The 24,104-nt window shown below is 40.8% G+C and overlaps 1 protein-coding gene across 1 annotated transcript; it reads left to right on the top strand.

Moving 5' to 3' along the window:
* The first annotated feature begins 41 nt into the window (after positions 1 to 41).
* On the top strand, positions 42 to 23,559 carry LOC148216496 (uncharacterized). The gene is made up of 3 exons (XM_088136151.1): positions 42 to 921; positions 18,810 to 21,109; positions 22,525 to 23,559. Exons 1-2 carry the CDS (start codon positions 465 to 467, stop codon positions 18,842 to 18,844), a joined length of 492 nt encoding a protein of 163 aa, XP_087992277.1. The 5' UTR covers positions 42 to 464; the 3' UTR covers positions 18,845 to 21,109; positions 22,525 to 23,559.
* Positions 23,560 to 24,104: the final 545 nt, after the last annotated feature.

Here is a 24,104-nt window from a genome sequence, read left to right as displayed (position 1 = left end):
GGGGGGGGGGAAATGCTTTCTTTTGATTTGGGGCAGGCGTTTCTGGATAGTAGGTCTCGCTTGAAACGCATCGACGGATTGCGAGAGCCTTGTGGCTGATCAGAATTGATCTTTTTTATAAAAAAAATGCGAGGATGAGTGCTATTAAGTTTCCTCCGCGGGCGAATGTGTAAATCGGTTCTACCAAGCTAAGCGTTTTCGGGAGGGTGCCTGTGCGGGCGCGCGCGCCCCCCAATTTCTTTTCGGGGCGCTTGATGAATAAGAGAGTTGATGGATCGGGAGCTCTAGCCCCAGCTGGCGGTCTCTCCGGCTAAGGAGGCGCAAGGTCTCGCGGGGGGTGGGGGCAGGAGCGGGAAAAGAGAGGGAAAGTCTCGGTCTTCTTCCCACTTCATTACGGTATTATTTTTTTCCTCTCCCCTCCCCCGCGCCTCTCCTCGAAAGAGGTCTGTAGTAAAGAGAGAGCGATGGGCGCCGGCCGCGAAGGCAGGGGCTTGGCGGGTTACGCGGGGATCGCGCTCTCCTGTGATTATTTTATATTCATTTGCCAATCGTTTTTATTTACGGAAAAGAAGAAGAAGAAGAAGAAGAAGAAGAAGAAGAAGAAGAAGAAGAAGAAGAAGAAGAAGAAGAAGAAGAAGAAGAAGAAGAAGAAGAAGAAGAAGAAGAAGAAGAAGAAGAAGAAGAAGAAGAAGAAGAAGAAGAAGAAGAAGTTGGGGAGGGGGGCGAAAGAATCTCCGAAAGTGAAAGGCGAGCGGGATTCGGCCGCAGGACTTCTGCTCGGGAGGCAAACCTGGATCCGGAGCGCCCTCTGCAGGCGGAAAACAGCACGCCTCCTCGGGCGCGGGGGAGCTCCGCCACGCAGAGGGGCGCGTTTACTCGGAAGTAAAGGCTCCCCGGCTCCAGACGGAAAAGGATTCCCAGGTAAGTGTGCCCGGCCGCGCTGGTTTCGAAAGAGCATCTTTTTTTCTCCTTCCCACCCCACCCCTTATTGCAAAGCCCCCCCCCCCCCGAGAAGGCTGGGGGTTACTTTTTCTCGGGATCTTGCCGTGCAAAGAAGCGAGTAGACCCCACCAGCCCGGCGTGAAAAAGCAAGGGCGGGAGCGAGGGGTTGGGGACCACGCGGGGAGGAAGCTCAGTTCGCTCCAGCTCGAGCCCCAACACCCCAAGGATCCTGTTTTCCAGTGTAGGTTAGCTATCAATGTTCTTGCCTTTTCCCCTACCCCGCTTGGAAATGGAGGGACAGCTGGCTTGAGAAGGACGGTAGGGGGGAAAAAATCCCACAAATTTTTGGACTTGCTGGCTGGGGAATTCTGGGAGTTGAAGTCCCCCCCATCTTTAAGTTGCCAACGTTGAGAAAGCAGGGGTCGTTTTGAAGGGTGTCTTTGCCCTGCTGGTGAAGACCCTGCTTGTCAAACCTGATTGATTAGCGTGCTGAAGCATCATGGAAAGTTGGGGGGGGGGGTCTTCATGCTATGTCAGTCACCCTTGCTGAGAAAGGGGACAAGTTAACTTGAAGAACCTGTTCCATCCAGGACTCTTCCAGAAGATCTGGGAGTCTGGATTCCCTGGATTCCCAGGTGAACGTTGTGCTGTTCGATTCCTGTTCTCTCGGAGTTTGGTGGTTTTCTTGCAGACGTTTCATTTCCAGGCTCGGTAGTATCATCAGGGTGAAGGAGAGTGGGGTTTTCTGGCTGTTTAGATGCAGGAGTTGGCCTCGTGTGGCTTCCTTCTGGAGGGTTCCTTCATTGCTATGTTGGTGGGGAATTCTGCTAGTTGCAGAACTGCGTTCCTGGTGGGCCCCAGCTGGAGAAGGCTGATCTAAAATATTATCTGCACCCCAAATCTGAAACTCTGCCCGCCTTTTCCCCCCTTGAAAAAGTGAAATGAACGTTTTGCTTCAGATTCATCCTTCCCCCTCTCAATGTCCAAGTGTTAGCCGTCCAAATATAATGTTTGTTCCTTGCAAATCAGTCTCTTCCCAGAGCCTTGCAAGGAACCTGCACTCCAATCTGGGAGTTTGCGGAAGGGTGAAGAAAGAACTGATTGCATTTCAGTGGGATTCTTCTGCAGGTTTACTTAATAAATGCAAGTTCCTTGCAATTAAACAATTCTTTGGTGGATGTACATAGTTTTGCAGGCTGGGAAAATAATTGTGATTCGTGTTTTGAAAGGGGAGGGTAATCCTCTTGAAAAGAAAAAAGGAAGAACGAGGCTGACTTTTCAGTTACCTCCGCAAAGTTGGGCATGCGAATCTAAGAGGGAAGAGGGCATCTATTTCCTTGGCAAAATGTAGAAAATTGACCTGCTCTGCCAGCTTGAGACAACTAAAGCGGTGAAAAAATATTTTTCAAGATGATGACGATGATGGAATTAAAAAAAAAAAATGGAGCATTTTCCTAGGGTTTATTTTGCCCATTGAGAACATTGCAAGTCCATTAAGAATTCAGGAACCCCACTGTAATTTATTGATGCATTAAATTGATTTATATAGCCACTGCAATCCAATTAAGGCCCTCCCTGAGTCCTCCTGTTTTTAACTCACTCCTTTTGCACCTTTTTATCTCTTAATTTGGCAGTTCACCTAAAAAATATTTGCACAATTGCAAATATTAAAACTGACTTAGCCCCGCAATGAATCTGTTAGGTGGAAATTGCCAGGGTTCCTTTCTGTTTAGGTTTTTAGTTTTTAATTTGAAGGAAAGCTGGTGACTGTGTTAACAGAAGAAGGCGGTGAAAGGACAAACCAATTATTGAAGTGTCAATGCATCGTGGAATATAGACCCTGGAATCTTTTAAAGTACACCATTGTTCTTTTGATATCTGTCTAGAAAGAGATCTTCTCAAGAGAAAAATCGGAAGGGCTTTGCAAGAACTCAGGTGAAACATTTTTCACCCTTGCTAAAATGACTGTGAAATGTTGGTTATTACTTTCAAAGTCCTCTTATGACTTCCTGAGGAAGCACCGTTTTCCATACAACCCACCTCCTTTCATTGTGACCTAAAGTGATAGTCCTATCTTGGGGCAAGTGGTCAAACTTTTTTTATAGCTGTCCTAGAAATTTGGAACACATTCCTTGCTAAATGGAAGAGATTGGTTGTTTTTGTTACGTCGTTGTTTTTTAAAAAAAATCTCCTTAAAAGACCCCTTTTTAGACATTCCATCATTGATTTCCATTGTTTTGAATTGTTCTTTATGGTTGTTGCTCATTGCTTTGGTCCTGGGTTTGGTTTTGAGGTTGATTTCAAGTTCCGTGAGGTACCGCTGACAATCCCTGGTAATTGGCAATACAGTAAAATTAATTCATTGAAAAAAAAAAACTCCATGCGTGCCTGATTCAAGGATGACAAAGCAGCAGTGGACTTTCCTTGACTGCCCCCATGTGTTTGCTCCAACTTCTGAATAGGATCTCTCCAAAAGTAGAAATGTATGGGCCCTGCAAAGTATGCATGAACTTTATCCTGCAGATACCTAGACCATTTATAGTATGGATTCAGTTCATGAATTATGATGGACATGGAGAAGTCAGGGCATGGGTTCAGGGGCCTCAACTGTGATAACCATGGATGTGTGGGTTGCATTTATCATCCAGAGAGAACTAGAAATTGAAGATGGGAAGGGAAGGGAAGGATGAACAAGGGAAGGGAAGGGAAGGGAAGGGAAGGGAAGGGAAGGGAAGGGAAGGGAAGGGAAGGGAAGGAAAGGAAAGGAAAGGAAAGGAAAGGAAAGGAAAGGAAAGGAAAGGAAAGGAAAGGAAAGGAAAGGAAAGGAAAGGAAAGGAAAGGAAAGGAAAGGAAAGGAAGTTTTAAAAGATAGGACGATGTTTGTTTGAGGTAGAGGGGCACTGCAGCCTAACACTGTAGAAGATGGATGGTTGGAAAGGCTGGTTATTTGGAGAACCAGAGAGAAATTCCAGCAGATTTTTACCCCGAATGCACACACAGTTGCACAGAAGCATCAATGCATCTTTTATAGAAGTGAAATAGCTGCTAGATGCTAAGAGATAAGACCAAGATACTGGAGCACCGAGGCTGACATGCTTCAAGTTTAGACAGTACAAGTTATGCAAATGCTGTGGGGTGGCGGTATTGACATTTTGAGGTCATGGTGATAGGAATGTATTATTTATAGGCCTGGTTGCAAGCAGCTGATAAACCACATCTGAAATCCTCAAGTTTTGTAAAGCTCCTGATTTCTTCTCTTGTTTTTCTCTTAAAGATGCACTTTATAGGTGTGAGCTTAGCACACCTGAAAGTCTGAATTTCCACAAGTCTTCCATACAGGTTGTTTTGTATGCAGCTGAAGGCTGGGAGACAGAAATGAGAGGGTTGCTTGTTTGTTTTTAATGGTAAAATGCTTATTTCATCTCTTTGCCTTTTTTTTTTTTTAATGGCATACATTTATCCAGCCTTCCTCCAAGGAGTTTCAGATGGTAGTCACCGTTTTTCACACCCATTCATTTTATTCCCAAGGCTCTGTAAGATAGTTGAGATGAAAGTGCAACATGGCCAACATAAGCATGGTCTAACTCTAATAGTGTGTAACTATGCAAGTCAGCTTTTTATTCTGTAACTCTTCCAGGAAATCAGTACTGCTTGCTTGTAACACCACCAGATTCTTTCTACCCTCAAGAAAACCTTGATGAAGTCAGTGCAATATTTTCCCCAGCAGAAACAATTGTTGTCTTCTTCATCAGTGCAAAAGAAGGACATTTGAGCAAGATTCCCCATTAAACTAAGGAGACAGATCTAAGAGCAGAGGTAGAGAATCTATAACTCTCTAGGTGCTGCTGAACAATAGGTTCCATTATTACAACCATAGATAATCCTGGCTAGGATTGTTTGGTGGTGTTGTTCAGAAATATCTGAAGGCCATTCCTATTTAAGGAAGTAGCATTAAGCACTGTTCCACTAATGGAGATAGCTTTACCCCTGGAGAGTCCTTCAATGCCAGTCAGATGTCCCACTGGTGATTGTTTACAAGTAATGCACAACCCTTTTATTTTTCAATGTAGGTAATTAATTCAATTTGAGGTTAACGAGTGATGCCCTCCTAGTTTAGCCTTAGCAAGTTAGCAAGGCGATAGATTTTGCAAACACTCCTTCTTCAAGCAAATTCCTTCTTCCCCAGCTGGCAGAATTGCAGGCAGAGTCTTCCATAAGGCTGAACACCTGTGCATGGATTTACTTCTGAGTAGACACAGAGAGGATGGAGCATGGCATTTGCTAAAATGGCACTTCTACGTGGATTTTGTATGTGTGTGTGTGTGTGTGGAGTTTTGCAAATATTTGTCAGAATTATGTTATACCAACCTGCATTTTCAAAGCCTACCTCTTCCACCCTATTCCTTTATTTGTGCCATGTGTGTGTGTGTGTATCTATTGTTTAGAGGAAGAAGAGAAGGACTCAAAGCCATGTTTATTGTTCTCTACCATTCCTGGACTTCCCTGATGTTCTCCTGAATTCAACATAATAGAAGGATCTCCACTGACTAATGGTAGTGGGGAAAGACAATATTGCTGACCTTATGTGTCTTGCTTGTAATGTTGAGGATATAACTGGCAAATGATTTCCTTGGCTTTTCATTCCCCAATTCTCTTTCTATCTCAGCTTAGTTGATCACCAAGGTTGATTACAAGGTAGCATTTTGAAGTGCCCTGAATTAGGAACTGGTTAGCCCATGCCATGTTTATGCTTGACTGGTACAGAAAGCATTCCATCATTCTCTCATCAGAGCAACCGCATTTGTTCTTTTTGCATTTCTGTTATTCCTAGGAGTTTTCAGTCTCCTCTCATTCCTTTCTTTGCTCTATTTTTTCCATTCGTTTCTGTCCTGACTTCCTTCTACTTTTCTGTTTCACCCACTGTAACAATTGCCCACAAGTTGCTGCCAGATAGCAGAAAGAAGGCCTTTGTGATTTTTGAAGGAAGAAGAGATTCTCAATGGATCATGAGGAAAGAAAATGTTGCAATCCTAGGATGCAAGGTTCACGGACCTGCGTTCCCCTCATGGTTGCTAGACTGCACCCTCCTGGTCATTGATCTAGCCGATAGGGACAGAAGGAGTTTGAGTACAGGATTATCTGGAGGGTCAAGCATCCTTAAGGTGACTAGCTTATGACAAATGCATGACACCTCAATATCTTGCTAGTGTGGGTTGGAAAATTGCTATCAGCATGAAGGATAAATGTTCTCCAATTACCATGGATAACAATGGTCTAGTTGTGGTGATGTGTGCATAATATGTAGCTTGCAGTCCAGAGAGAGAGAGAAATACAGCTAGTTGCACTCATACAGAGTGATAACCAGAATTGCCAGCTAACCTTAAGCCCCAGCAAGCTTAGGGCTAAATGCGTCGACCCACATCAGAAGCACTAGATGGACGCTGGATGATCATGAAGTAAGGTGGTTGAACCACCTAAGAAGACCCATGATTAAATGGATAAATGTAATTGTTGCCATGCTAAAGAATAGAGTATGCAACAAGGTGTTGTGCCGTTGTTCCTTGGATCATCTACAAATCACAAGTTATAATGCGATGCTTCCGTCTGACCACCGGCCTTAGTACCGTCCAAGAGTAGAGTATGAGAGATCATGCCACAATGGCTCCCTCTTCTGGTGGCTTAGGTCCTGGAGTCTAGGCTACCAATATCCTCCTGGTTGGGATCTCCACAACATTTTCAAAGGGTGGCTGTGAATATTATCCCTTGGGATTTATACATCTGTTTCCAATGTGAGACGTATCCTTTGGAACTCCTTCTCCTTCAGAAGAGAACCAGGTTGACGGTTAGCCCTAGCTAGCCAGGGAAAGCTTTTAACCTCACCTGCCTCCCTTACCTTGTTTTCTTGGCTGCTCTTTCCCTGTCCAATCAATTATCTTCCTAGCTAGTCCTTTTCAAAGGTGAGACCTCATTATGCATATTCATAAATCACAGAGTCTGGATTTGACACTGATTGATGTAATCCTCTTGCTGCCTATATGAAGCTCCTAGAGAGAAAGAGGAAGGATGTGAATGTGTGTGTGGTGGGGGGAGGACTAGCAAGGGGTTGAGATCTTCAGATTGTCAAGCCAGGGGCTTCTCCAGCTTGCTCAAAATAGTTTTTACAAGATGGCACTGAGCGAGAAGTCCATAGCAAGCATTTGGGTCAAGAAGCTAAAGGTTCATAGCCCATCACCACCCTCCTCTCTCATTTACTTGCCAACTTGTTGGTTCCACTTGGGAGATCAACGGGTCACTCTTCATCAAGGCTCTCTGAAAACAAATATTTAAAAATGCAGTTAAAACAGAGAAACTTGAAAAACCTAAAAGCGTAGCAAAGTAAGATCGGTTGGAGGAATATAAAATGAAATGGGGAGACAAAGTCACCTTGCTGGGTGAGAAGCTCCCAACCAAGGTTCAAACCAGCCCACCTTAACTTCTTTGAGGATGCTCATTCCTCCAACTTGGTGTTCTTCAAATACATCGGAATACAAGTCCTCTCACTCCAACTAGGATAGTCATTGGATAGGCAGGCTGAGGTTGATGGGAACTAGAATTTGACATATCAGTTCAGAATCACTCCTTTCCTTTCATCTCTTCCTATGCCTTTCACAACTATTTTTCATCCCCCCATCCCTATCATTTTGTGGCCAAAGGGGCATGCTTGGTCTTCCTTGGCTGAGTTCTTACAATGCCAGCTTAGGCTAAAATAGGGTTAGGTAATTTACAGTTCAGCATGTGATGTGAACCTAGCCATTGATTTAGCACGTTGTGTGAATCCAACCCTCCCATTATAGTTTATTTGGAAACGTGGCTCTCTCACATTGTTGGGTTCTGCAAACCTCAGCACTTTCCTGAGCTTAACATGAAGGGTGTTCATGTTGTGTAGAGGCTGTAGGGAATGGCCTTAAAGCACAGGAGGAAGAGCCACTACCAAGACAACTGTCAGATAAGTGGAGTTGAGCCCAGTCCAAGAAACAATGTTGAGGAAACTTCTCACACAAGCCTTTCCCTAGTTCCAATGAAGATAATGTGAGGGAGGGGAAGGCACATTCAGACTTGCAAGATTCTGTTACTACAGCTGTTACAATAAAAGTAAACCTGAACTATATGGCATTGGCTTCCTAGTCTAGTCTACCTTGTTGGGCTGACATCAATCTTGCTCCCATAGCTCAGAGAATGACTTTGCTTAATCTCAGACAGTATGCAACTATAAAACCTGAAAGACTGGGGGCAAATGAACAAGTTTTCACATGATGGAATTGGGTGGGAATCCAATCTACCTCTAGGAGAACCTCTTCCAGAAACCGTGTGTATTCTCTTTCTTAGTTCTGAACTACACAGTCTCTTGTTATTTATTCATAGCATGAAGGGAAAAATGAGCCTACCAATGGAAGACAAGAAAGTGGATAAACTACTGCTATTATTATTATTATAAGATGAAATTTATTTTGCTCTATTTGGGGACATTCCTTGTCTACGTGTTTGCATGTGGGAGAAAGTAAGCTTTCCGTGGCATTCATTTGATGGTAGAAAAATGTAATCCTCCTCTGACATTCCTTAATAAGGTAAAAGGTGTCACTGTCCTGACTGTGTTGTATGACTCACACATGCCAGAACTGTGTTGTATTTATTGAAGCAATTGCTTCTGGTTATTACACTTACTGCAAAGCATGGGGTGACCTGGAGCAGATAACTTGTCCTTGGCCAACCTGAGTGGTTTACAGGATAATAGAACAGAATGAGAGATTTGGGAATGTGGAGCCTTGAGAAGAGAAGAATGAGGAGAGAAGAGGACAGCAACTTCTTTGACCACCCGAAAGGACATCACCCAGAAGAAGGTCAAATCCTATTGTCCATCTTCCTTCATTCCAGAATGCAAGGCATGGAAACATGGATTAATTTTAACCCAGATTCTGACTGAATGTGGAAGAAAATCTCCTTACAGTAAGAGCAACTCAAAAGTGGGACCAAATAATCCAGCAGTTGGTGGGCTGTTCTTCATTAGATGCATTCAAGGGAAGGCTAGGCTGGGATCCATTTAATTTACATTCCTGGGGTTGGTCTTGATAGCCTCAAGTGGAACCATATAACTCTAGGTTTCTGCCGCTCTAGAGTTTTTTTTCTTGTTAGTGCTTAAGTTAATGGTACCTCTCAGCATGACCATGAGTCTGATTTGTGTTTCCCAAAATGTATTTTATGTATGCTTCCAAAAAAGACATAGCCAAGTGTAACCATATGGAGAATACAATTTAAATGATGTACTTTTTCATACTGAATGGTTTTCATTTCATTTTATTTAGGTTGGGGGTTTTAAATAACATAAGAGCATGATTCCAATCAGGAACATAATAGATGTTACAAATGAACAATAATAAATCTCATTAAAAAATGCAGGCACCTCAAACCATACCCGGGATATTACGAAGGCAGTCTCTGCTAACCAAGTGATTTGGAATGTCTTATCTCCCCCTGTTAACAAACAGCTATAAGAAAATTAAGGCTTATAGTCTGATTGCTTTTTAATCTAAGAAAAACCAATAAAGATATCAAGGGTTCTTTTTAACTGAATGCTTTGAATGCCAAGTGGAAAAATGAGATACTTGCCTGTTTCAACTAAGACTTCCACCTCCCCACCCTTAAACTAGGAAGATGTTAACCCTTCCCTTAAAATAAAATAAAATAAAAAATTAAAAGCCATGTTCCATAGTGTGGTGTGAGAAAAACATTTAATTTTTATGGAAGATGGTCTTTATAGAACACAGCCCCAACAAAATCCCGTTTATTAAATGTGTGCTACCAATGAAGGTCCAAGACCCTCTTTAGTTATTCAATAAAGGACGGATATTAAGCAACATTTTCCTCTCTCTTTTGCTTTAAGGTACACCGAGGCCATTCCCATTAGGGTACACTGCCATTTATTTATTCACATGCTAAGTGAATGTCCTTGTGGCTAATGGCTAATAATCAACATCCCTATTTCACTTCCTTTCTTCGCTCCCAGCAATGTTAAATACTCTGCGTCAGCGTCAGCCTCTTTGCACACTAGAGAATATGGTTGCAAAGTGCTAAAGGACAGGCTTAGCGTAGCAACACAAAGGAAGGGAGCAGAGTGTGGTTACGCACACCAGGCTTATAGCTTACCCCCTTTTATTCGCCTTGGGACTTGGAACGATATCTGCAGAGTTCATTGCATTCTGGAGTAGATCAATTCAAGGAATTGAAGTTCTACTAACTCAGAAGGACTTCCTGGGCACAGAGATGCCTAAACTATCTGAGATTGTTCTCCCCAAACTGGAATACTGCAGCTGTTCCATTCCTGTATGCTACAGCTGGTTGGGAATTGAAGACCAGCACATCTGCAGACCAAGTCATCTACCAAAAGACCCATAGAGGACCACCCACCACTGTTTAGACTTTTCCTTGTAGGAGGAAAGCCTTGTTGGTCTACGGTAGCCAAAAATCTGAAGGAGTCTTGGGTCACACTTTTTCCAGCCAACACATTTTATTAAAAAGCAAAAATTTTTAAGCCTTTTTATCAGAGACAAATGTACTCTGTACATGCTCTATGGCTTTTCTTAATTTCATCCATTTCAGGGCTGAATAGCAGCAAGGAAGAAAATTGGATACATTTGATGAAATAAAATGCTAGTAACATTTGTTTAAATTAAGTCCTGGAAGTTTAATTTGTAATGTTGTTGTTGTTGTTGTTGTAAAGAAACCTGGCATATCTCTTGGTCTCATGTAATGGGAAGTAATTTTGGCTGCCCCTTAATGAATCTATTTTAATTCATCATCCTCAACAGATTCAGTAAGTTGATAAACTAAATTTAATATTGTATATAATGTCTATATATACAGCTTTGCATCAAATGATCATTCAGCAAAGGCGCTTGCAGACGGGTTTCTGTTGTGTCAAGTTCCAAAAATCTGTAAGGTGTAAATGAATCATTTCTTTGCCATGATTAAGCTTAAAGTTCGAAATAAAATATGTCAATCAATCAGGCTGGAAATGTTCTTGCTGTCTAGGCTGGTTATGCAAAGCACTCCAGGGGTGCATAGCTACGATCAATTAGGTCAAGGAAAGTGATGGGACTCAGAACCATCAATGGAGTCATTTGAATTCCTCATTATTTTTAGAAGCAGTGGAAATGCATGTCAGTAGGCCAGCTTGGAAAGATGGGTTTACAATTACTAGGTATTCTATTCCAGCTTTTGCCACATTTTAACACCTCAAAATTAAATTCTATTTTTAAGCAAAACAGCTAAGGTGAAGGATGTGAGTTCTTAAAAAAATAAAAGGCAGGGGAGACAAAACATATTTTCCTTTCCATATGGATGTCCTACTAGTCAGCACGTGGAATGCCTCGGTAATGATTAAGGGCGCATCGCTGAAGAGTCCCGGTGAATGCCACATTTAATCATAAAAATTAAGGGCCAAGCCCTCCCCCTCCTCCACATTTATTGTAGGAGGGCAGTTGATGAGAACATCAAGTGGCAGCTGGAAAAGAAAACTGGAAGAGTGACCATCAGGTGCAACAGAGCTAAAATGAAGAATCCTAGAGGTAAGCAGAATTCTTGAAAGAAGATGGTGTCCTCCTACATTTCCTTCCAAGGAAAGTGTATTCTTCTGAATTGCTTCTGTTTTCATGTTCTTTGAGATCATTTAAAATGTTTCAGTTTCTGGTGGTTGGCTTGGATTTTGCCATGGGGCTTATTCTAAGATGCCTGTTAGAAGAATCCCTTTTTCTGATGTTTCAAAAGTTGTATGTCTCTGCATGTATGCATGATATAGTTTAATCCTTCTTTTATTGTTCTTTACAATTTATTGAATTTTTTAATAAGTCACTTATTAATGCCTAACATTGGAGTTGTTCCATGATATTCTTAGAGTGCAACCATTAAAATCAACAGGATTTAATTTGGGCCTGATTAACAAGTCACTTGTTCATCTTCCACAAAGTACAACTAGGTCTGAATCCCACCTGTTGACAGCCTAGAAAACCATTAAGTGACCTAGCAAGATATGCACCGCAACATTACATCATGGTTTTCCCATATTTGTTTCTTTTCCTTTGGAAAATCTTATCAAGCCAAGATGATGAACCAATAACTCATTGTCAAAGAGAAGCTGTAGGTATTGCATCCTCCTCCTCTTGACCAAAATACGATGAATATTTTTTAGAATTTCCAGGAGAAAGTTGTACAGGGCTCAAGATAACCCACAGTGAGCACACAAGTGACTTTCTGTGTATTTCTGAACTTCTACTGCTACTTCCATTCACGCTGGCACATGATATTTTGCTCCCCTAGCTTAGGATTGTTTTTAATGATGAAACTGTGTGACAAATTCTGGAAGAAAGTGGCATTTTGAACATAATTTTGCCTTAAAAAAAAAAAAAGATTTACGCATGATCAAATGGGATTGACTGATTCCAGCAATTGGTGTCCATCTGACCAACTTCCTGGTTGCGGCTGCTTGCTCCTTTGGTGGCTCTTATCTGGGCAGACTTCCTTCAGATAAGCACTTGGCTGTTTTTGTCATTGCAGCACAGGAACAAGCAAACAGAATGATCTTTTCGCACCTTCATCTATTATTTAGCACAGCCGTTCAGAATCTTGGAGCAGATTGTGAACAAGGTGACATTCTTTCTTCCTAAAGCAAAGGAGCCAGCCAAAGTAACTAAATTCTTCTCAGACTCTCTAGAGAAGGCCATAGATCTCCAAACAAATAACTAGAAATGTTCAAATCATGGGATAATTAGCTAGAAGCTAGGGTGAGGGGAAAAGAATCCATATTAGGACAACTCTGAAAACGGTCAGTTTCTGAGATTTCCAAATCCCATCTTCATAGGAGGGGAGGGAGAAAAATCTTAATATTTACTTATTTCAACTCTTTGTCATATACCTATCATGCTATGCATCTCCAGGTGGTATATACATACATAGTATATATTGCATATGTATATTTAATATAAAGCAATAGCAAGATTAATATATATTAAAATCTATAAAACAGCAGCCAGTGAACAGTGGAGCAATGGCACTGTGAGATATCGTATGCCAAAGGGAATAAAAATACTTCCAGCATGTCCCTGAATTGCTGTAAGACTGGTGCATGCTTTATGTCTGGGAGAGGATGTTGAGGAGGTCGGCACCAGGACGAGAAGAGTCAGTGTGTTTGAGCTTAAAGACGGTGGACAGGAACAGGCAGCCGATATGCAGAGCACACGAGTCAGAATGAAGATTATGTGCTTCTCTCGAGATGTTGAAATCATCCGCAAAGCCTCGATGTGTGCTTATTTGTGTTGTTCATGGAAAGGAAAGGCTCTTCTTGCCAGCTTCCACAGGTGAAGGCCCCTGAGCGCTTCCCTGCCTTCTGCACCAGCTCCAGTTGCAGGTGGTGTCTCAAGCAACAGCTTGATGCAATAACTCAACCCTTCGGGCCAGGAAGGCTGAGATCTCTCTTGATAAGGTCTGTGCCTGGAAGTGAAAGGTCTCACATTCTGAATTCTTTGCAGATAGTTTAAAGGGGAAGGGAGGGGTCAGGAGAAACAATCCGGCTTTTGAGCAAGTCAAACGATGATCGCCAAGAGGGGCTTCCATGTTTGGCTTTCCTTCTGCAGCTGACCTTGTTGCTAGGTGTTGCTTGTCCAAAGGCAAGATGATGTCTCATCTGCAAGATGAGATGGATCTGAACAAAAATGAGGGAGACTTGTCCCAGGTTCAATTTTTTTGTTTCGTTTGTCTCTGTCAGGCCCCAGCCATACCAATATTCTTGCAACGGATCCATCTGAAAGGGGAGGGGGTGGTTTAGGGGAAGACTTGGGTTCCTCTGAATCATTTTTACAGGGGGAGAAATGTTCCATCACCACAAAGGCTGGTTCCTTGTCTCTGCTGTTCCATCTAGTTTAGAAGGTCCTCTCTTGTTGACGGGGCAACGATGGGACATTTGTTATCATTCTAACTTCTGAAGGGGATGGCGATGACCAACTGGGCAGCTTCTGTGAAAAAAAGCAACGTTCAACTTAGGCAGAAAAATGTGTTGTGTAGAATATAACTGAGGCAGACTGTTTGTAGTTAAGGAACAGAGAGATAGGATTTATTTCAGCCAAGGACCACTAGATACTACATTTATGCAGAATTTCCTGAATACAGAGATGTTGAAGGAGTCTGCCAAATTGCCACAAGGATGTATCTTTACTAACAAAACACAGTGAAACATGTCTTTGCAGCTCTCATCCTCAGGGCAACTCTGAGCTGATTAGCATGGCCTCTAAGATTCTGGGAAGTGTTAAAACTTACGTGCATATATAAACCTTATTCACCAGTTAAATAAAAATCTAATTATACTATAAAGAAGGTATTTTCAGTCTAATGAGACAGGCTTTTAGGGGGAAAAAGAGCTCATGTATGCAGGTATTCCTGGATAATTAACTTAAACCAGCGCTCAGCTTGCATCTGATGAATAACTCCATAATTTATATCCATATGAGTGTTTAACCTCATTGCCAAGAGAAAGGCCCGTTCACCTCCTTCTTCGGTCACAGTCCCAGTTTGTTGAAGAGGTATGGCTCTATGCAAAGTGTGTATTTGTGGGCTGGGAGAGGGGACAGATAACCATTTCAGTGAATTCTCCAATGGGTCCTTGGGATAGACTACTATTTGCAAGGGAACTCAATGTCTTCCTTTTCCCAATAGATAGATTAGCTAGCTAGCTAGCTAGCTAGAGATGGATGGATGGATGGATGGATGGATAGATGGATGGATGGATGGATGGATGGATGGATGGATGGATGGATGGATAGATAGATAGATAGATAGATAGATAGATAGATAGATAGATAGATAGATATTTTAGAATTCATTGCTGTTGCCACACAACCACCATTTTGCACTTTCCACAATGTCCCCTGCTTAGCATAAATGGAGAAATTTATCCATTTACCCATGCCCCTCAAAAAAGGGGCAAAGAATAGATAGGAAATTCTACTAAATGGCTGGGTTTCTTTTAAGCTTATGAGAAAAAGATGATAGATGAGGGTGTTTCCAAGGGCTCTTGGCTCAACACAAGTTGTTATCTTGCTGAGCTGTTACCTCTTTGCTTCCTTGAGTTAATGAATCACAACTTTTGGGATGCACATCCCATCCTTGCACCACCTCCTTTGAGAATGCAGTCCTCAGCTGCAAAAGGGTTGTCTTGGATTGCATAAACTTTTGATAGTCAAGAGTCACACCTAGAACATTTTCAAGGTGATAGGAGAAGAGTGAGGTCCGATCATGCACATGGGGAGAGACAGAATTTTCATTTTCTTTTCCTGGGATCAAGGAGGATTTTGTGCGATGTTCACAAAACCTACTTCTTTTACTACACTACACTGCTGTGTGTTTCCAAAATGGTGGAAACTACGCTGATTATTTTTTTACAATTATGTGCAGTGGTATAACCAGAGATCACCAAAGAAAGCAAGTAGCCCATCCCTGTTTTACTACCCTAAAGGTGATAATCAGCAACTTTCTTTTTCTTTTTTGGAAAAGTGCAACTGTATGCTGAATGAATCACTTGCGTGATTGCAGAGGTGAATTACAATGTTTTTCGTTTACAAGCCTATCAGGACACAATTTTTTGGAACTTCCAATGGCCACACAAACAGACTTGGAGGCGGCACATGGCCAACAAGCCAAAATTACCCACTGCTGTGCAAGATCATGACTAACGTATTTCATAATCCAGAACTTTCTGGAATCACCACGCTGCAGTTTTCCTTTTAATTTATGTTCTTCTGATGCCAGGCCTGAAGAATCATTGTTTTTGGAAAGAAAACTGCAATAATTAGAAGCACCTTCTTTTCAAAAGGTTTTCGTGAACAAACAACACAGGAACAGAGAAAGGGAGAGAGTGTGCGCATGTGTGTGTGTGTGTGTGTGTGTATGAATTTTAAACAGAAGATAAAAACTAACAAGAACTAATGCAAAGTAAAAAGAAAAGAGAAAGAAAAAGTCGAACGGCCAAAAGAAAAAATAGAAAGAAATAGAAAGAAGTTGCTTCCGATTTTCTTTACAGAAAGTATAATTACAAATACAAAATTACCTCTTACTCTATGGTTACAAAAACAAACTCTCTTTTTTCTATCATCTATTTTTTTCCCCTAATCTTCAAAACCACAAGTCACAAGTTCATTTTTTTCTGTTTCGTGCAAAAAGTCTATGAGGGGTTTCCAGTCAGCCATAAATGTAGATATTGTCTTTTCTCTAATTGAGGAAATCAATTTAGCCATCTCTGCAAGTTCCGTCATCTTCCCTAACCACTCCTCCATTGTGGATAATGTCGAATCTTTCCACTTCTGTTGCATATAATAATCTCACTGCAGTTGTCATATATAGAAAACAGTTCCATGACTTTTTCCAGCTGTTTGTGTATCAATCCCAAAAGGAGAGCCTCCAGTTTCGATTGTATCTTAAACTTTAAAATCTTCTGCATTAATATATGTATTTATATCCAAAATTTTCTGGCTTTTTTACACGTCCCCCAAAGATGATAAAATGTCCCTTCATGTTGTTTACATTTCCAACATAAGTTTGAAGTACCTTTGTACATTCTATAGTCAATTTCTCTGATGACATATACCAACGATACATCATTTTATAGAAATTCTCTTTAAGGTTATACCATAATGCAAATTTCAGTCCTTTCAACCACATATTTTCCCATTGTTCTATCTGTATATTGTAACCAAACTTTTTGGCCCATTTCATCATACATTCTTTAATTTGTTCTTCTTCTGCTTCATATTTTAATAAGAATTTATACATTTTAGCAATTACATGTTCATCATTTCTACACATTCTATTTCAAATTCGGTCTTACAGTGTTCAAAACCATACATTCTTCTATCTTCTTTAAACCTTTCTAACAATTGTATATAAGAGAACCATTGACAAGTGCATTGCTCTGCTACTCAATCTTTTCTTGACTTTATTTTACGTTCCCCTTGAAAAAATCGAAAAATCTCACAATAAGTCAACCATTTATGTCTGCTTATCATTTCTCGTCTATAACATGCTTCTTGTGCTGAGAGCCACAGAGGCGTTTTCGGACACAACCTGGATTTGTATCTATTCCATATTCTCAAAACGGCACGTCGAACATAATGATTTTTAAAATCTACATTAAACTTAGCTTTATTATACCACAAGTATCCATGCCACCCAAACCTCAGATCGTGTCCTTCTAACACCAAAAGCCTTCTGTTTTTCAGCAACGCTCGCTTTTTCATCCAAACTAAACAATAAGCAACAAAGTACAATTTCAAATCAGGTAAACCCAGTCCTTTCCTTTGCATCTTGTAACACCTTTTATTTAACTCGTGACTTTTTCCTTTGCCATACAAATTTAGATACATCCTCCTGCCATTGTTTACATGGTGCGTCAGTTGTCAAAACAGGTATTGTCTGAAACAAAACTAACATTCTAGATAAAACGTTCATCTTAACTGCAGAGATTTTTCCCAGAAATGAGACTTATATTTTCTCCCATCTCAACATATCTTTTTTAACTTCATTCCATGTCTTAACACAATTACTTTGAAATAGCATACAATTCATATTTATCAAAGTGATACCCATTTTTTTTACTCTCTTCTCAATTTTGAAACCCGTTTTATGCATCAGTTCTGTTTGATCTTGTATTTTCATATTTTTTATTAACATCTATGTCTTCTGTTTATTAATCTTAAACCTGCTAACCCACCAAATTCTTTTAATTGACCCGTTAATGTTTCAGTTCCCTTTAAAGGATCTTCCAAAACCAACACCAAATCATCCTCAAAAGCTCTTAACTTATAAGTCTCTTTTTTAATCTTTTCTCCTATAATCCTCTCATCCTGTCTTGTATCTCTATTCAGTATGTCAAGAATCAAAATAAACAGGAGAAGGACAATGGGCAGCCTTGTCCAGAGGAAGGGAGCTTCAGCACATCTCCTTCTTAATTTACCTTTCATCTGTCAAGAAACGTTCTATATGAACCTTCTCATTAGCCAGTTATGTTTGCAATATTAGCTACATATGATGGCAATTAAAGGCAGAACCTCTAAAGGCCCTTCTTGAATGTTAAAACATAGCCGTGGTTATTTTTCAGGAGGTTTTAAGGGGTTTTTTTGTTTTGTTTTTTGTTTTAACAGTAAGAGGCTGTCATGGGAAGAAAAGGGAATAGAGAGAGATGAAAATATGGTAACTGTTGCTTTAAATTATAGCTATCATAACTTCAAAGGATATTCAATCAGAACCCTTGGCAGACCCACACAATTTACATTTTCTTACCCTAAGAAACAGCTTGACAGTTCCACCCTGTCATCTTTCTTTCTTTCTTTCTTTCTTTCTTTCTTTCTTTCTTTCTTTCTTTCTTTCTTTCTTTTTTTCTTTCTTTCTTTCTTTCTTTCTCTCTCTCTCTCTCTCTCTCTCTCTCTCTATTTCTCTTTCCCTTGCTTTCTCTTTCTTTCTTTCTTTCTTTCTTTCTTTCTTTCTTTCTTTCTTTCTCTCTCTCTCTCTCTCTCTCTCTCTCTTTCTTTCCCTTGCTTCCTTGCTTTCTCTTTCTTTCTTTCTTTCTTTCTTTCTTTCTTTCTTTCTTTCTTTCTTTCTTTCTTTCTTTCAAGTCTTATTTGGTCTCAAGAAGAAATAGAGATGGAAGAAGGGAGGAAAAGTTTATTTATAAAATCTTAGCCGCTTTTCCAACAGAAAGCACAGAGAATATACCGTGTGTTGAGAATATATTGTGTATTATCTTTCATTTGTTCTCTGTTTCATTTTGTTTTGTTTCACCATGGTCTCCACAGGAACCGATCAATCAGGAAGAAGAATGGACTTCTAAAAATGTACTTTTAAAAAATAATCCACAGTATATATAAGGCTCTTTTCAGAGACTTGTCTCCAAACATTCCTTTCCCAACCCAAATCCACAGTTCCAGAAAACGTTGCTGTGTGTATCAAAGCTACAGTTCAGAGAATTTTCCATGCTGGAATCCAGAATGCCTTCTTTCTGAACATCTGCTAGACTTTTTCCACTGATATTTAGCACATCAGTAAAAGCATTCTGATTCTGTTGGACTGCCCCGTATATAAGATCTCCAATCAGTGGCATCGACTACAAGCCACAATGATGCCAACATGCCTACTCTCAGCCCTTGTGCCCTAGTCACCTCCCAAATGGACTACTGTAATGTGTTCTACGTGGGGCTACCCTTGAAGATTATCTGGAAGCTGGCGCACAATGTGGCAGCGGGGCAGTTATGTGTACCCCAAGATGGCATATGTTACATTTCTGTCCTGTGAGCTGCATTGGTTGCCAGTTTGCTTCTGGGTCCAGTTCAAGGTGCTGGTGATGACTTTTCAAGCCCTAGGTGGCATGGGGCCTGGCTATCTGAGGGACCGCCTCTCCCCGGTTCCATCTACCTATCCCACCAGGTCCATCAGGAAGGGCATGTTACGGGTCCTGTCTGCTAAGGTGCACCATCTGATAGGACCCAGGAGAGAAACCTTTTCTGACTGTCATGTTCCCGGAGGTGAGGTTGGCCCTAACCCTGTTGGCCTTCGGGAAGGCTCTCCAAATTTGGTTTGGCCACTGGGCCTGGGCATCCCATGGAAGCGTGGAGCTCACGAAATGGTTGGTATAAGTTGATTGCACTCTTACCTGTCTTTTCCTTATTATAGTTTTTAAATGTTTCTTAACTGTTTTAATGGATAAATTATATTGATTGTTTAATTTTGCTTTAATTGTGTACGCCACCCAGAGTCACATGCAAGTGAGTTGGGCAGCTATCTAAATCAAATAAATAAATTTTTAAAAAGCACACAATAATGTCAGCACATATCTCTCTGCATCCCGATGTCTGCCATGAGTACATCAGTAACCACATTTGTGTGCTTGATGTCATCCTGCATATTTTGGTATTCTTGCCTTGCCTTGCCCTCTACACGGAAGCCCATGTCTGTGGTCAGTCAACTGAATTCCTTGCCGTTCAGAAAAATGTATGAGTCCCATGGTAGAAACTCCTCCATATTTTGAATGTTGAAAACGTGGGCCAAGATCTTCTGAAGTGTCTTACTGGAGACCCTCATGGGACTAGGCCTGAAATTCTTTTCCCACCCCTGTACATCTCAGTGCCGTACATTATGACACAACCTGTTCTAGCAATATGGAGCCACAAGCCAAAACAATAGGTGGGAAGAAGATAACTACAGAAGTAGTCACCTCTCCCCGGTTCCATCTACCTATCCCACCAGGTCCATCAGGAAGGGCATGTTACAGGTCCTGTCTGCTAAGGTGCTCCATCTGATAGGACCCAGGAGAGAAACCTTTTCTGCCCGTCATGTCCCCGGAGGTGAGGTTGGCCCTAACCCTGTTGGCCTTCTGGAAGGCAGATGACTCACCCTGTTGCATCATCTGCCAAGCATTGCTTCCGTTATTTTCCAGGTGAAAGCAGCCTGGTGAACTTGGGTTGCTTAATCTTACAAACCAGGCAGATTGCAGTTGCAGAAACAGAGAAAGTGAGAAAGTGTGTGTGTGTGTGTGAGAGAGAGAGAGAGAGAGAGATTGAGATTGAATTTTAATAAATCACCATTCCAGTTACAAACATGTTCCTATTTTGGTGAATGAGAATCTGGCCTTGTCATACAGGAGTTTCAAACTAATTTGAGGTACGCATCAAATTGCGATCAATTTGGGGGGCATCATTGGCTAAAGCTGAAGGTTGCTATTGACTGTCCTTATTCGGGGATGAGTTTATGATCTTGGCTTTAGAGCAGTGTGAGATATCAAAGGACTTAGTACAAACTGCAACATACATGGGAGATTAAAAATTAAAATGACGTGATTACAGATCATGCCTCCATAATCATATGCATAGTAGCAATCATTCACTGTGAAAATCCAACTTAAAGCAAGGGAGTTTTTTTAAAGGGCTGATAACTTTGCTTCTGTTTCTGACATAACGTTTAAATCAGTCTCAAAGTGGAAAATGCAGACCGAAGTCTTGGATCAAATTGCACACCTCCTTATGGAACAAGCTACTTGTTTGTAACAGTTTGTCCAAGAAGGATTCTGGAGATCTCCCAAGCTTGCACACTTCTTTCTTGGGTTAGTTTTATTAAAGATATTGCACATCTATGCATTCTGGATTTTGTTTTCTTTATGGATCAACAGGGCTAGGATTGCTTTTCATATATTCTCTTTTCATAGTTTGTTCCTTCTCTTGTTTGGTACCAAACTCTAGCCATATAAACCATTTGGATGTTAGTGAATTTTAGAACCATTATGAACTCCTCAGAGTTATGGCTATAGGAAAGCAAGGTGCAAATATATCCATATATTTGGAAAAATCCATGGTGAATTGGTATGAAGGCCACATAGCAAAGAAAGAGTTCTGGGTTGTATTTGAATATAAAGTAGCATTCATTTCTCATGAACAACTGGCTAGTTAGTTATTAATTAGCAAAAAGTGCCACTTAGTAACAAGATGGCTTTTCTATCAATGCCTGTCTGGAGTGGTACTGGACAAATATAACCCATTTTTTTCCCAATATTGAGATTAGCTGCCCATTTCAATTGAAGCTCCCTGTGACTGATTCCCGAGCAGAGCTGAGCTGTATTGATAGCCAATCTATAATCATCTCCTGAAAAAAAAAGGAAGACGTGAAACTTTAGTGGAAGAGAAGGAAAAAGAGGCCATTGATGGCATCAAAGGAACATTCCTTTCAAATGCATTCAAGGGACAGTCAAAATTAAAGTTCAAAAAAAAAACAACTAACGGGAGTATTTAAAAATGGGAGGGCGAAGCAACAGCTGCCTCTGGGAATATTATACTTTTTAGGTGTCACAAACCATGTTTTATTTTGTCATGGGAAGATCAGCCCTGCTTGGATTCAAAAATGTGGCCATGGTGTAGGTGCAGGATACAACAGATTCCTTCCAATCAGTCATGACGAATTGAAAAGGTTGCTGACATTTTCAGTTATGTGCCTTTTCATTAAAGGTAACTACTACTTTGAGCAAATTGTTTCAGAGACTGGAATGCAGCAATCTCTGATCTAATTAGTGCAGGCTGTAATTTAGGAGGGTTCGTTATGGCACAGACATTATGACTCCTGGGTATTACTAAAGAACTTATTTGTACTACTTGAAGTGAATTTCTCATGAACACATATAATGTTATCTGGAAACCTCAAATGCTTTTTTAAAAAGACTTGACCCGGTTCTTCCCCCTTCCCTACCACTTAAAAAATATCTAGGCTGTCATAAACAAATCTTCAAATGACACAGATTTATGTATTCCAAAATGTGCCTTAAAAATGTTCCCCTAGTATTTGATTCTTGCTTGATGTATATTAAGTGGGGTTTATGTTCAGACTTCAGCATAAGGTTTGGACTTCAAAAAATCCGAATGTTAAAAAGCTCTTGTGACTACCTCCGGCCTTCATTGTTGTTGCTGTTGCTCTGTTGTTAGGAATGGCCATTACAAGTTTGGATCTGTTCTCTTTTGTTCTTTCTCCCAGATATTGACTTCAGATGTTGTTCAGATGAACAAAAGACATAACACGAGTGTGATCTCATGCCCGCTGATTGAATCGTCCTCATTCATGGTTTCTACAGCAGGCCTCTCCTCTGTATCCTCTTCTAGGACATCCTGTCCGTTACAGGAGTACCACGTTTATCTCCAAAGGACAATTCCGTTATCAGGCAGATTCAAACCAAACAGGCTCCTATGCAAATCCACAAGATGGATTACTGCAATGCATTTCATGTGAGTTTCTACTTGAAGATGGCTCAGAAACTGGAAGTGGTACAAAACATGGTAACTTGAACACTTGGGGAATTTGTCATGCAGAGCATATCGCACCTGTTCTGTATGCAAGTTTCATTCGAAAAATTGTCTGGATTTAGTTGCCTTGCATCAGCCTTTCCAAACTGGAATTTTTCAGATGAATTGGATTTTCCAGAATTTTAATCTAACAAGCCCCACTAATCCGGAAGACCTTCAGGTTGAGAATGTTTAGTTGCAATCATTTCAGACCGAATTACCTGAAATATTATCGATATTTTTATGAGCTTACTAAGCATTGGCAGCAACACTTCACTGTTCCGCTGAGAGTCACTGAGTTGGTTGATCATAAGGAAGGATCTCAGTTCTACTCCAGCACTTTTAGAATACCTCTTCCCAGGAAAGGGGCTCAGCATCCTTCCCCCTGGTGTCACTTTTCAGATTTATGGACCTCACCTCCCAGAATTCTTAGCAAAGACCCTGCTCATGGGCAGTTGACCCTCACACATTTGGAGGGTGTCTAGGTTGGGAAAAACTGACCTATGGCCTCCCCGCTGTTGGTTTCACAAACTCAAAACTGAGAAAATATATTGATTTTATTCTTCATTTGCTTCTGTTATGCTGTACTTTAAAAAAAAACCCTGCTAGTGGTATTTCTCTTACATAATGTTATAGTTTAATGCTAAAATGGTATTTGCAGTTTTGTATGTTCTAGAACCTTGAAGCCCTCTGGTTGAAAGTGAGTTTAAAATCTTAAATAAGAAAATAAATAACATTTCAACAAATCTGTGTGGTCTGGGCTTTTCTTTATTTCTAAGACTGAAGTCATGTTTACTGTTGGTTCATGTACTGAAGAGAAAATAGCATCTAAGTGATCTTCTATATTTATTGCCAAATAAAAGCTCACTTAAGAACTCCCCATACCCTGGAGGGGGAAAAAACCTATCCTAAATCAACAAGGTGAACTGTACCATTGGTGAGACCATATGTTGGGATGAATCAATTATTGCACATAGCTTTGGCATCTGGGGATACTATTGATCCCTTTGTTGTTTGATGGACTATATTGCAAACTCTGTAAGCTATACAAAAGAAGCAATTAGATACGCTTATTTTGATTTCATGTTATTTTAATTAATGCCTGCCAGGCTTCTGCATGTGTCTACATCATCTGAGTTTTGTAAGAGGCCAGTCGGATGTCTTTTTGGACATGGGTACTGAAGTGGCCAACCGCGCTCCGATAAACCTAAAATGAGCTTTCACCCAAACAGCTGGGATGGATTTACAAGATACCCCCTGCTATGTGTTCTCTTG

This window comes from Python bivittatus, unplaced genomic scaffold (genome assembly GCF_059951505.1).
Source record: "Python bivittatus isolate LINGU-HERP-01145 unplaced genomic scaffold, Pbiv_v1 ctg000190_np1212, whole genome shotgun sequence".
Lineage (NCBI taxonomy): Eukaryota > Metazoa > Chordata > Lepidosauria > Squamata > Pythonidae > Python > Python bivittatus.
Note: the sequence above shows the minus strand (reverse complement) of the source record. Positions and strands in the feature narration are given on the sequence as shown.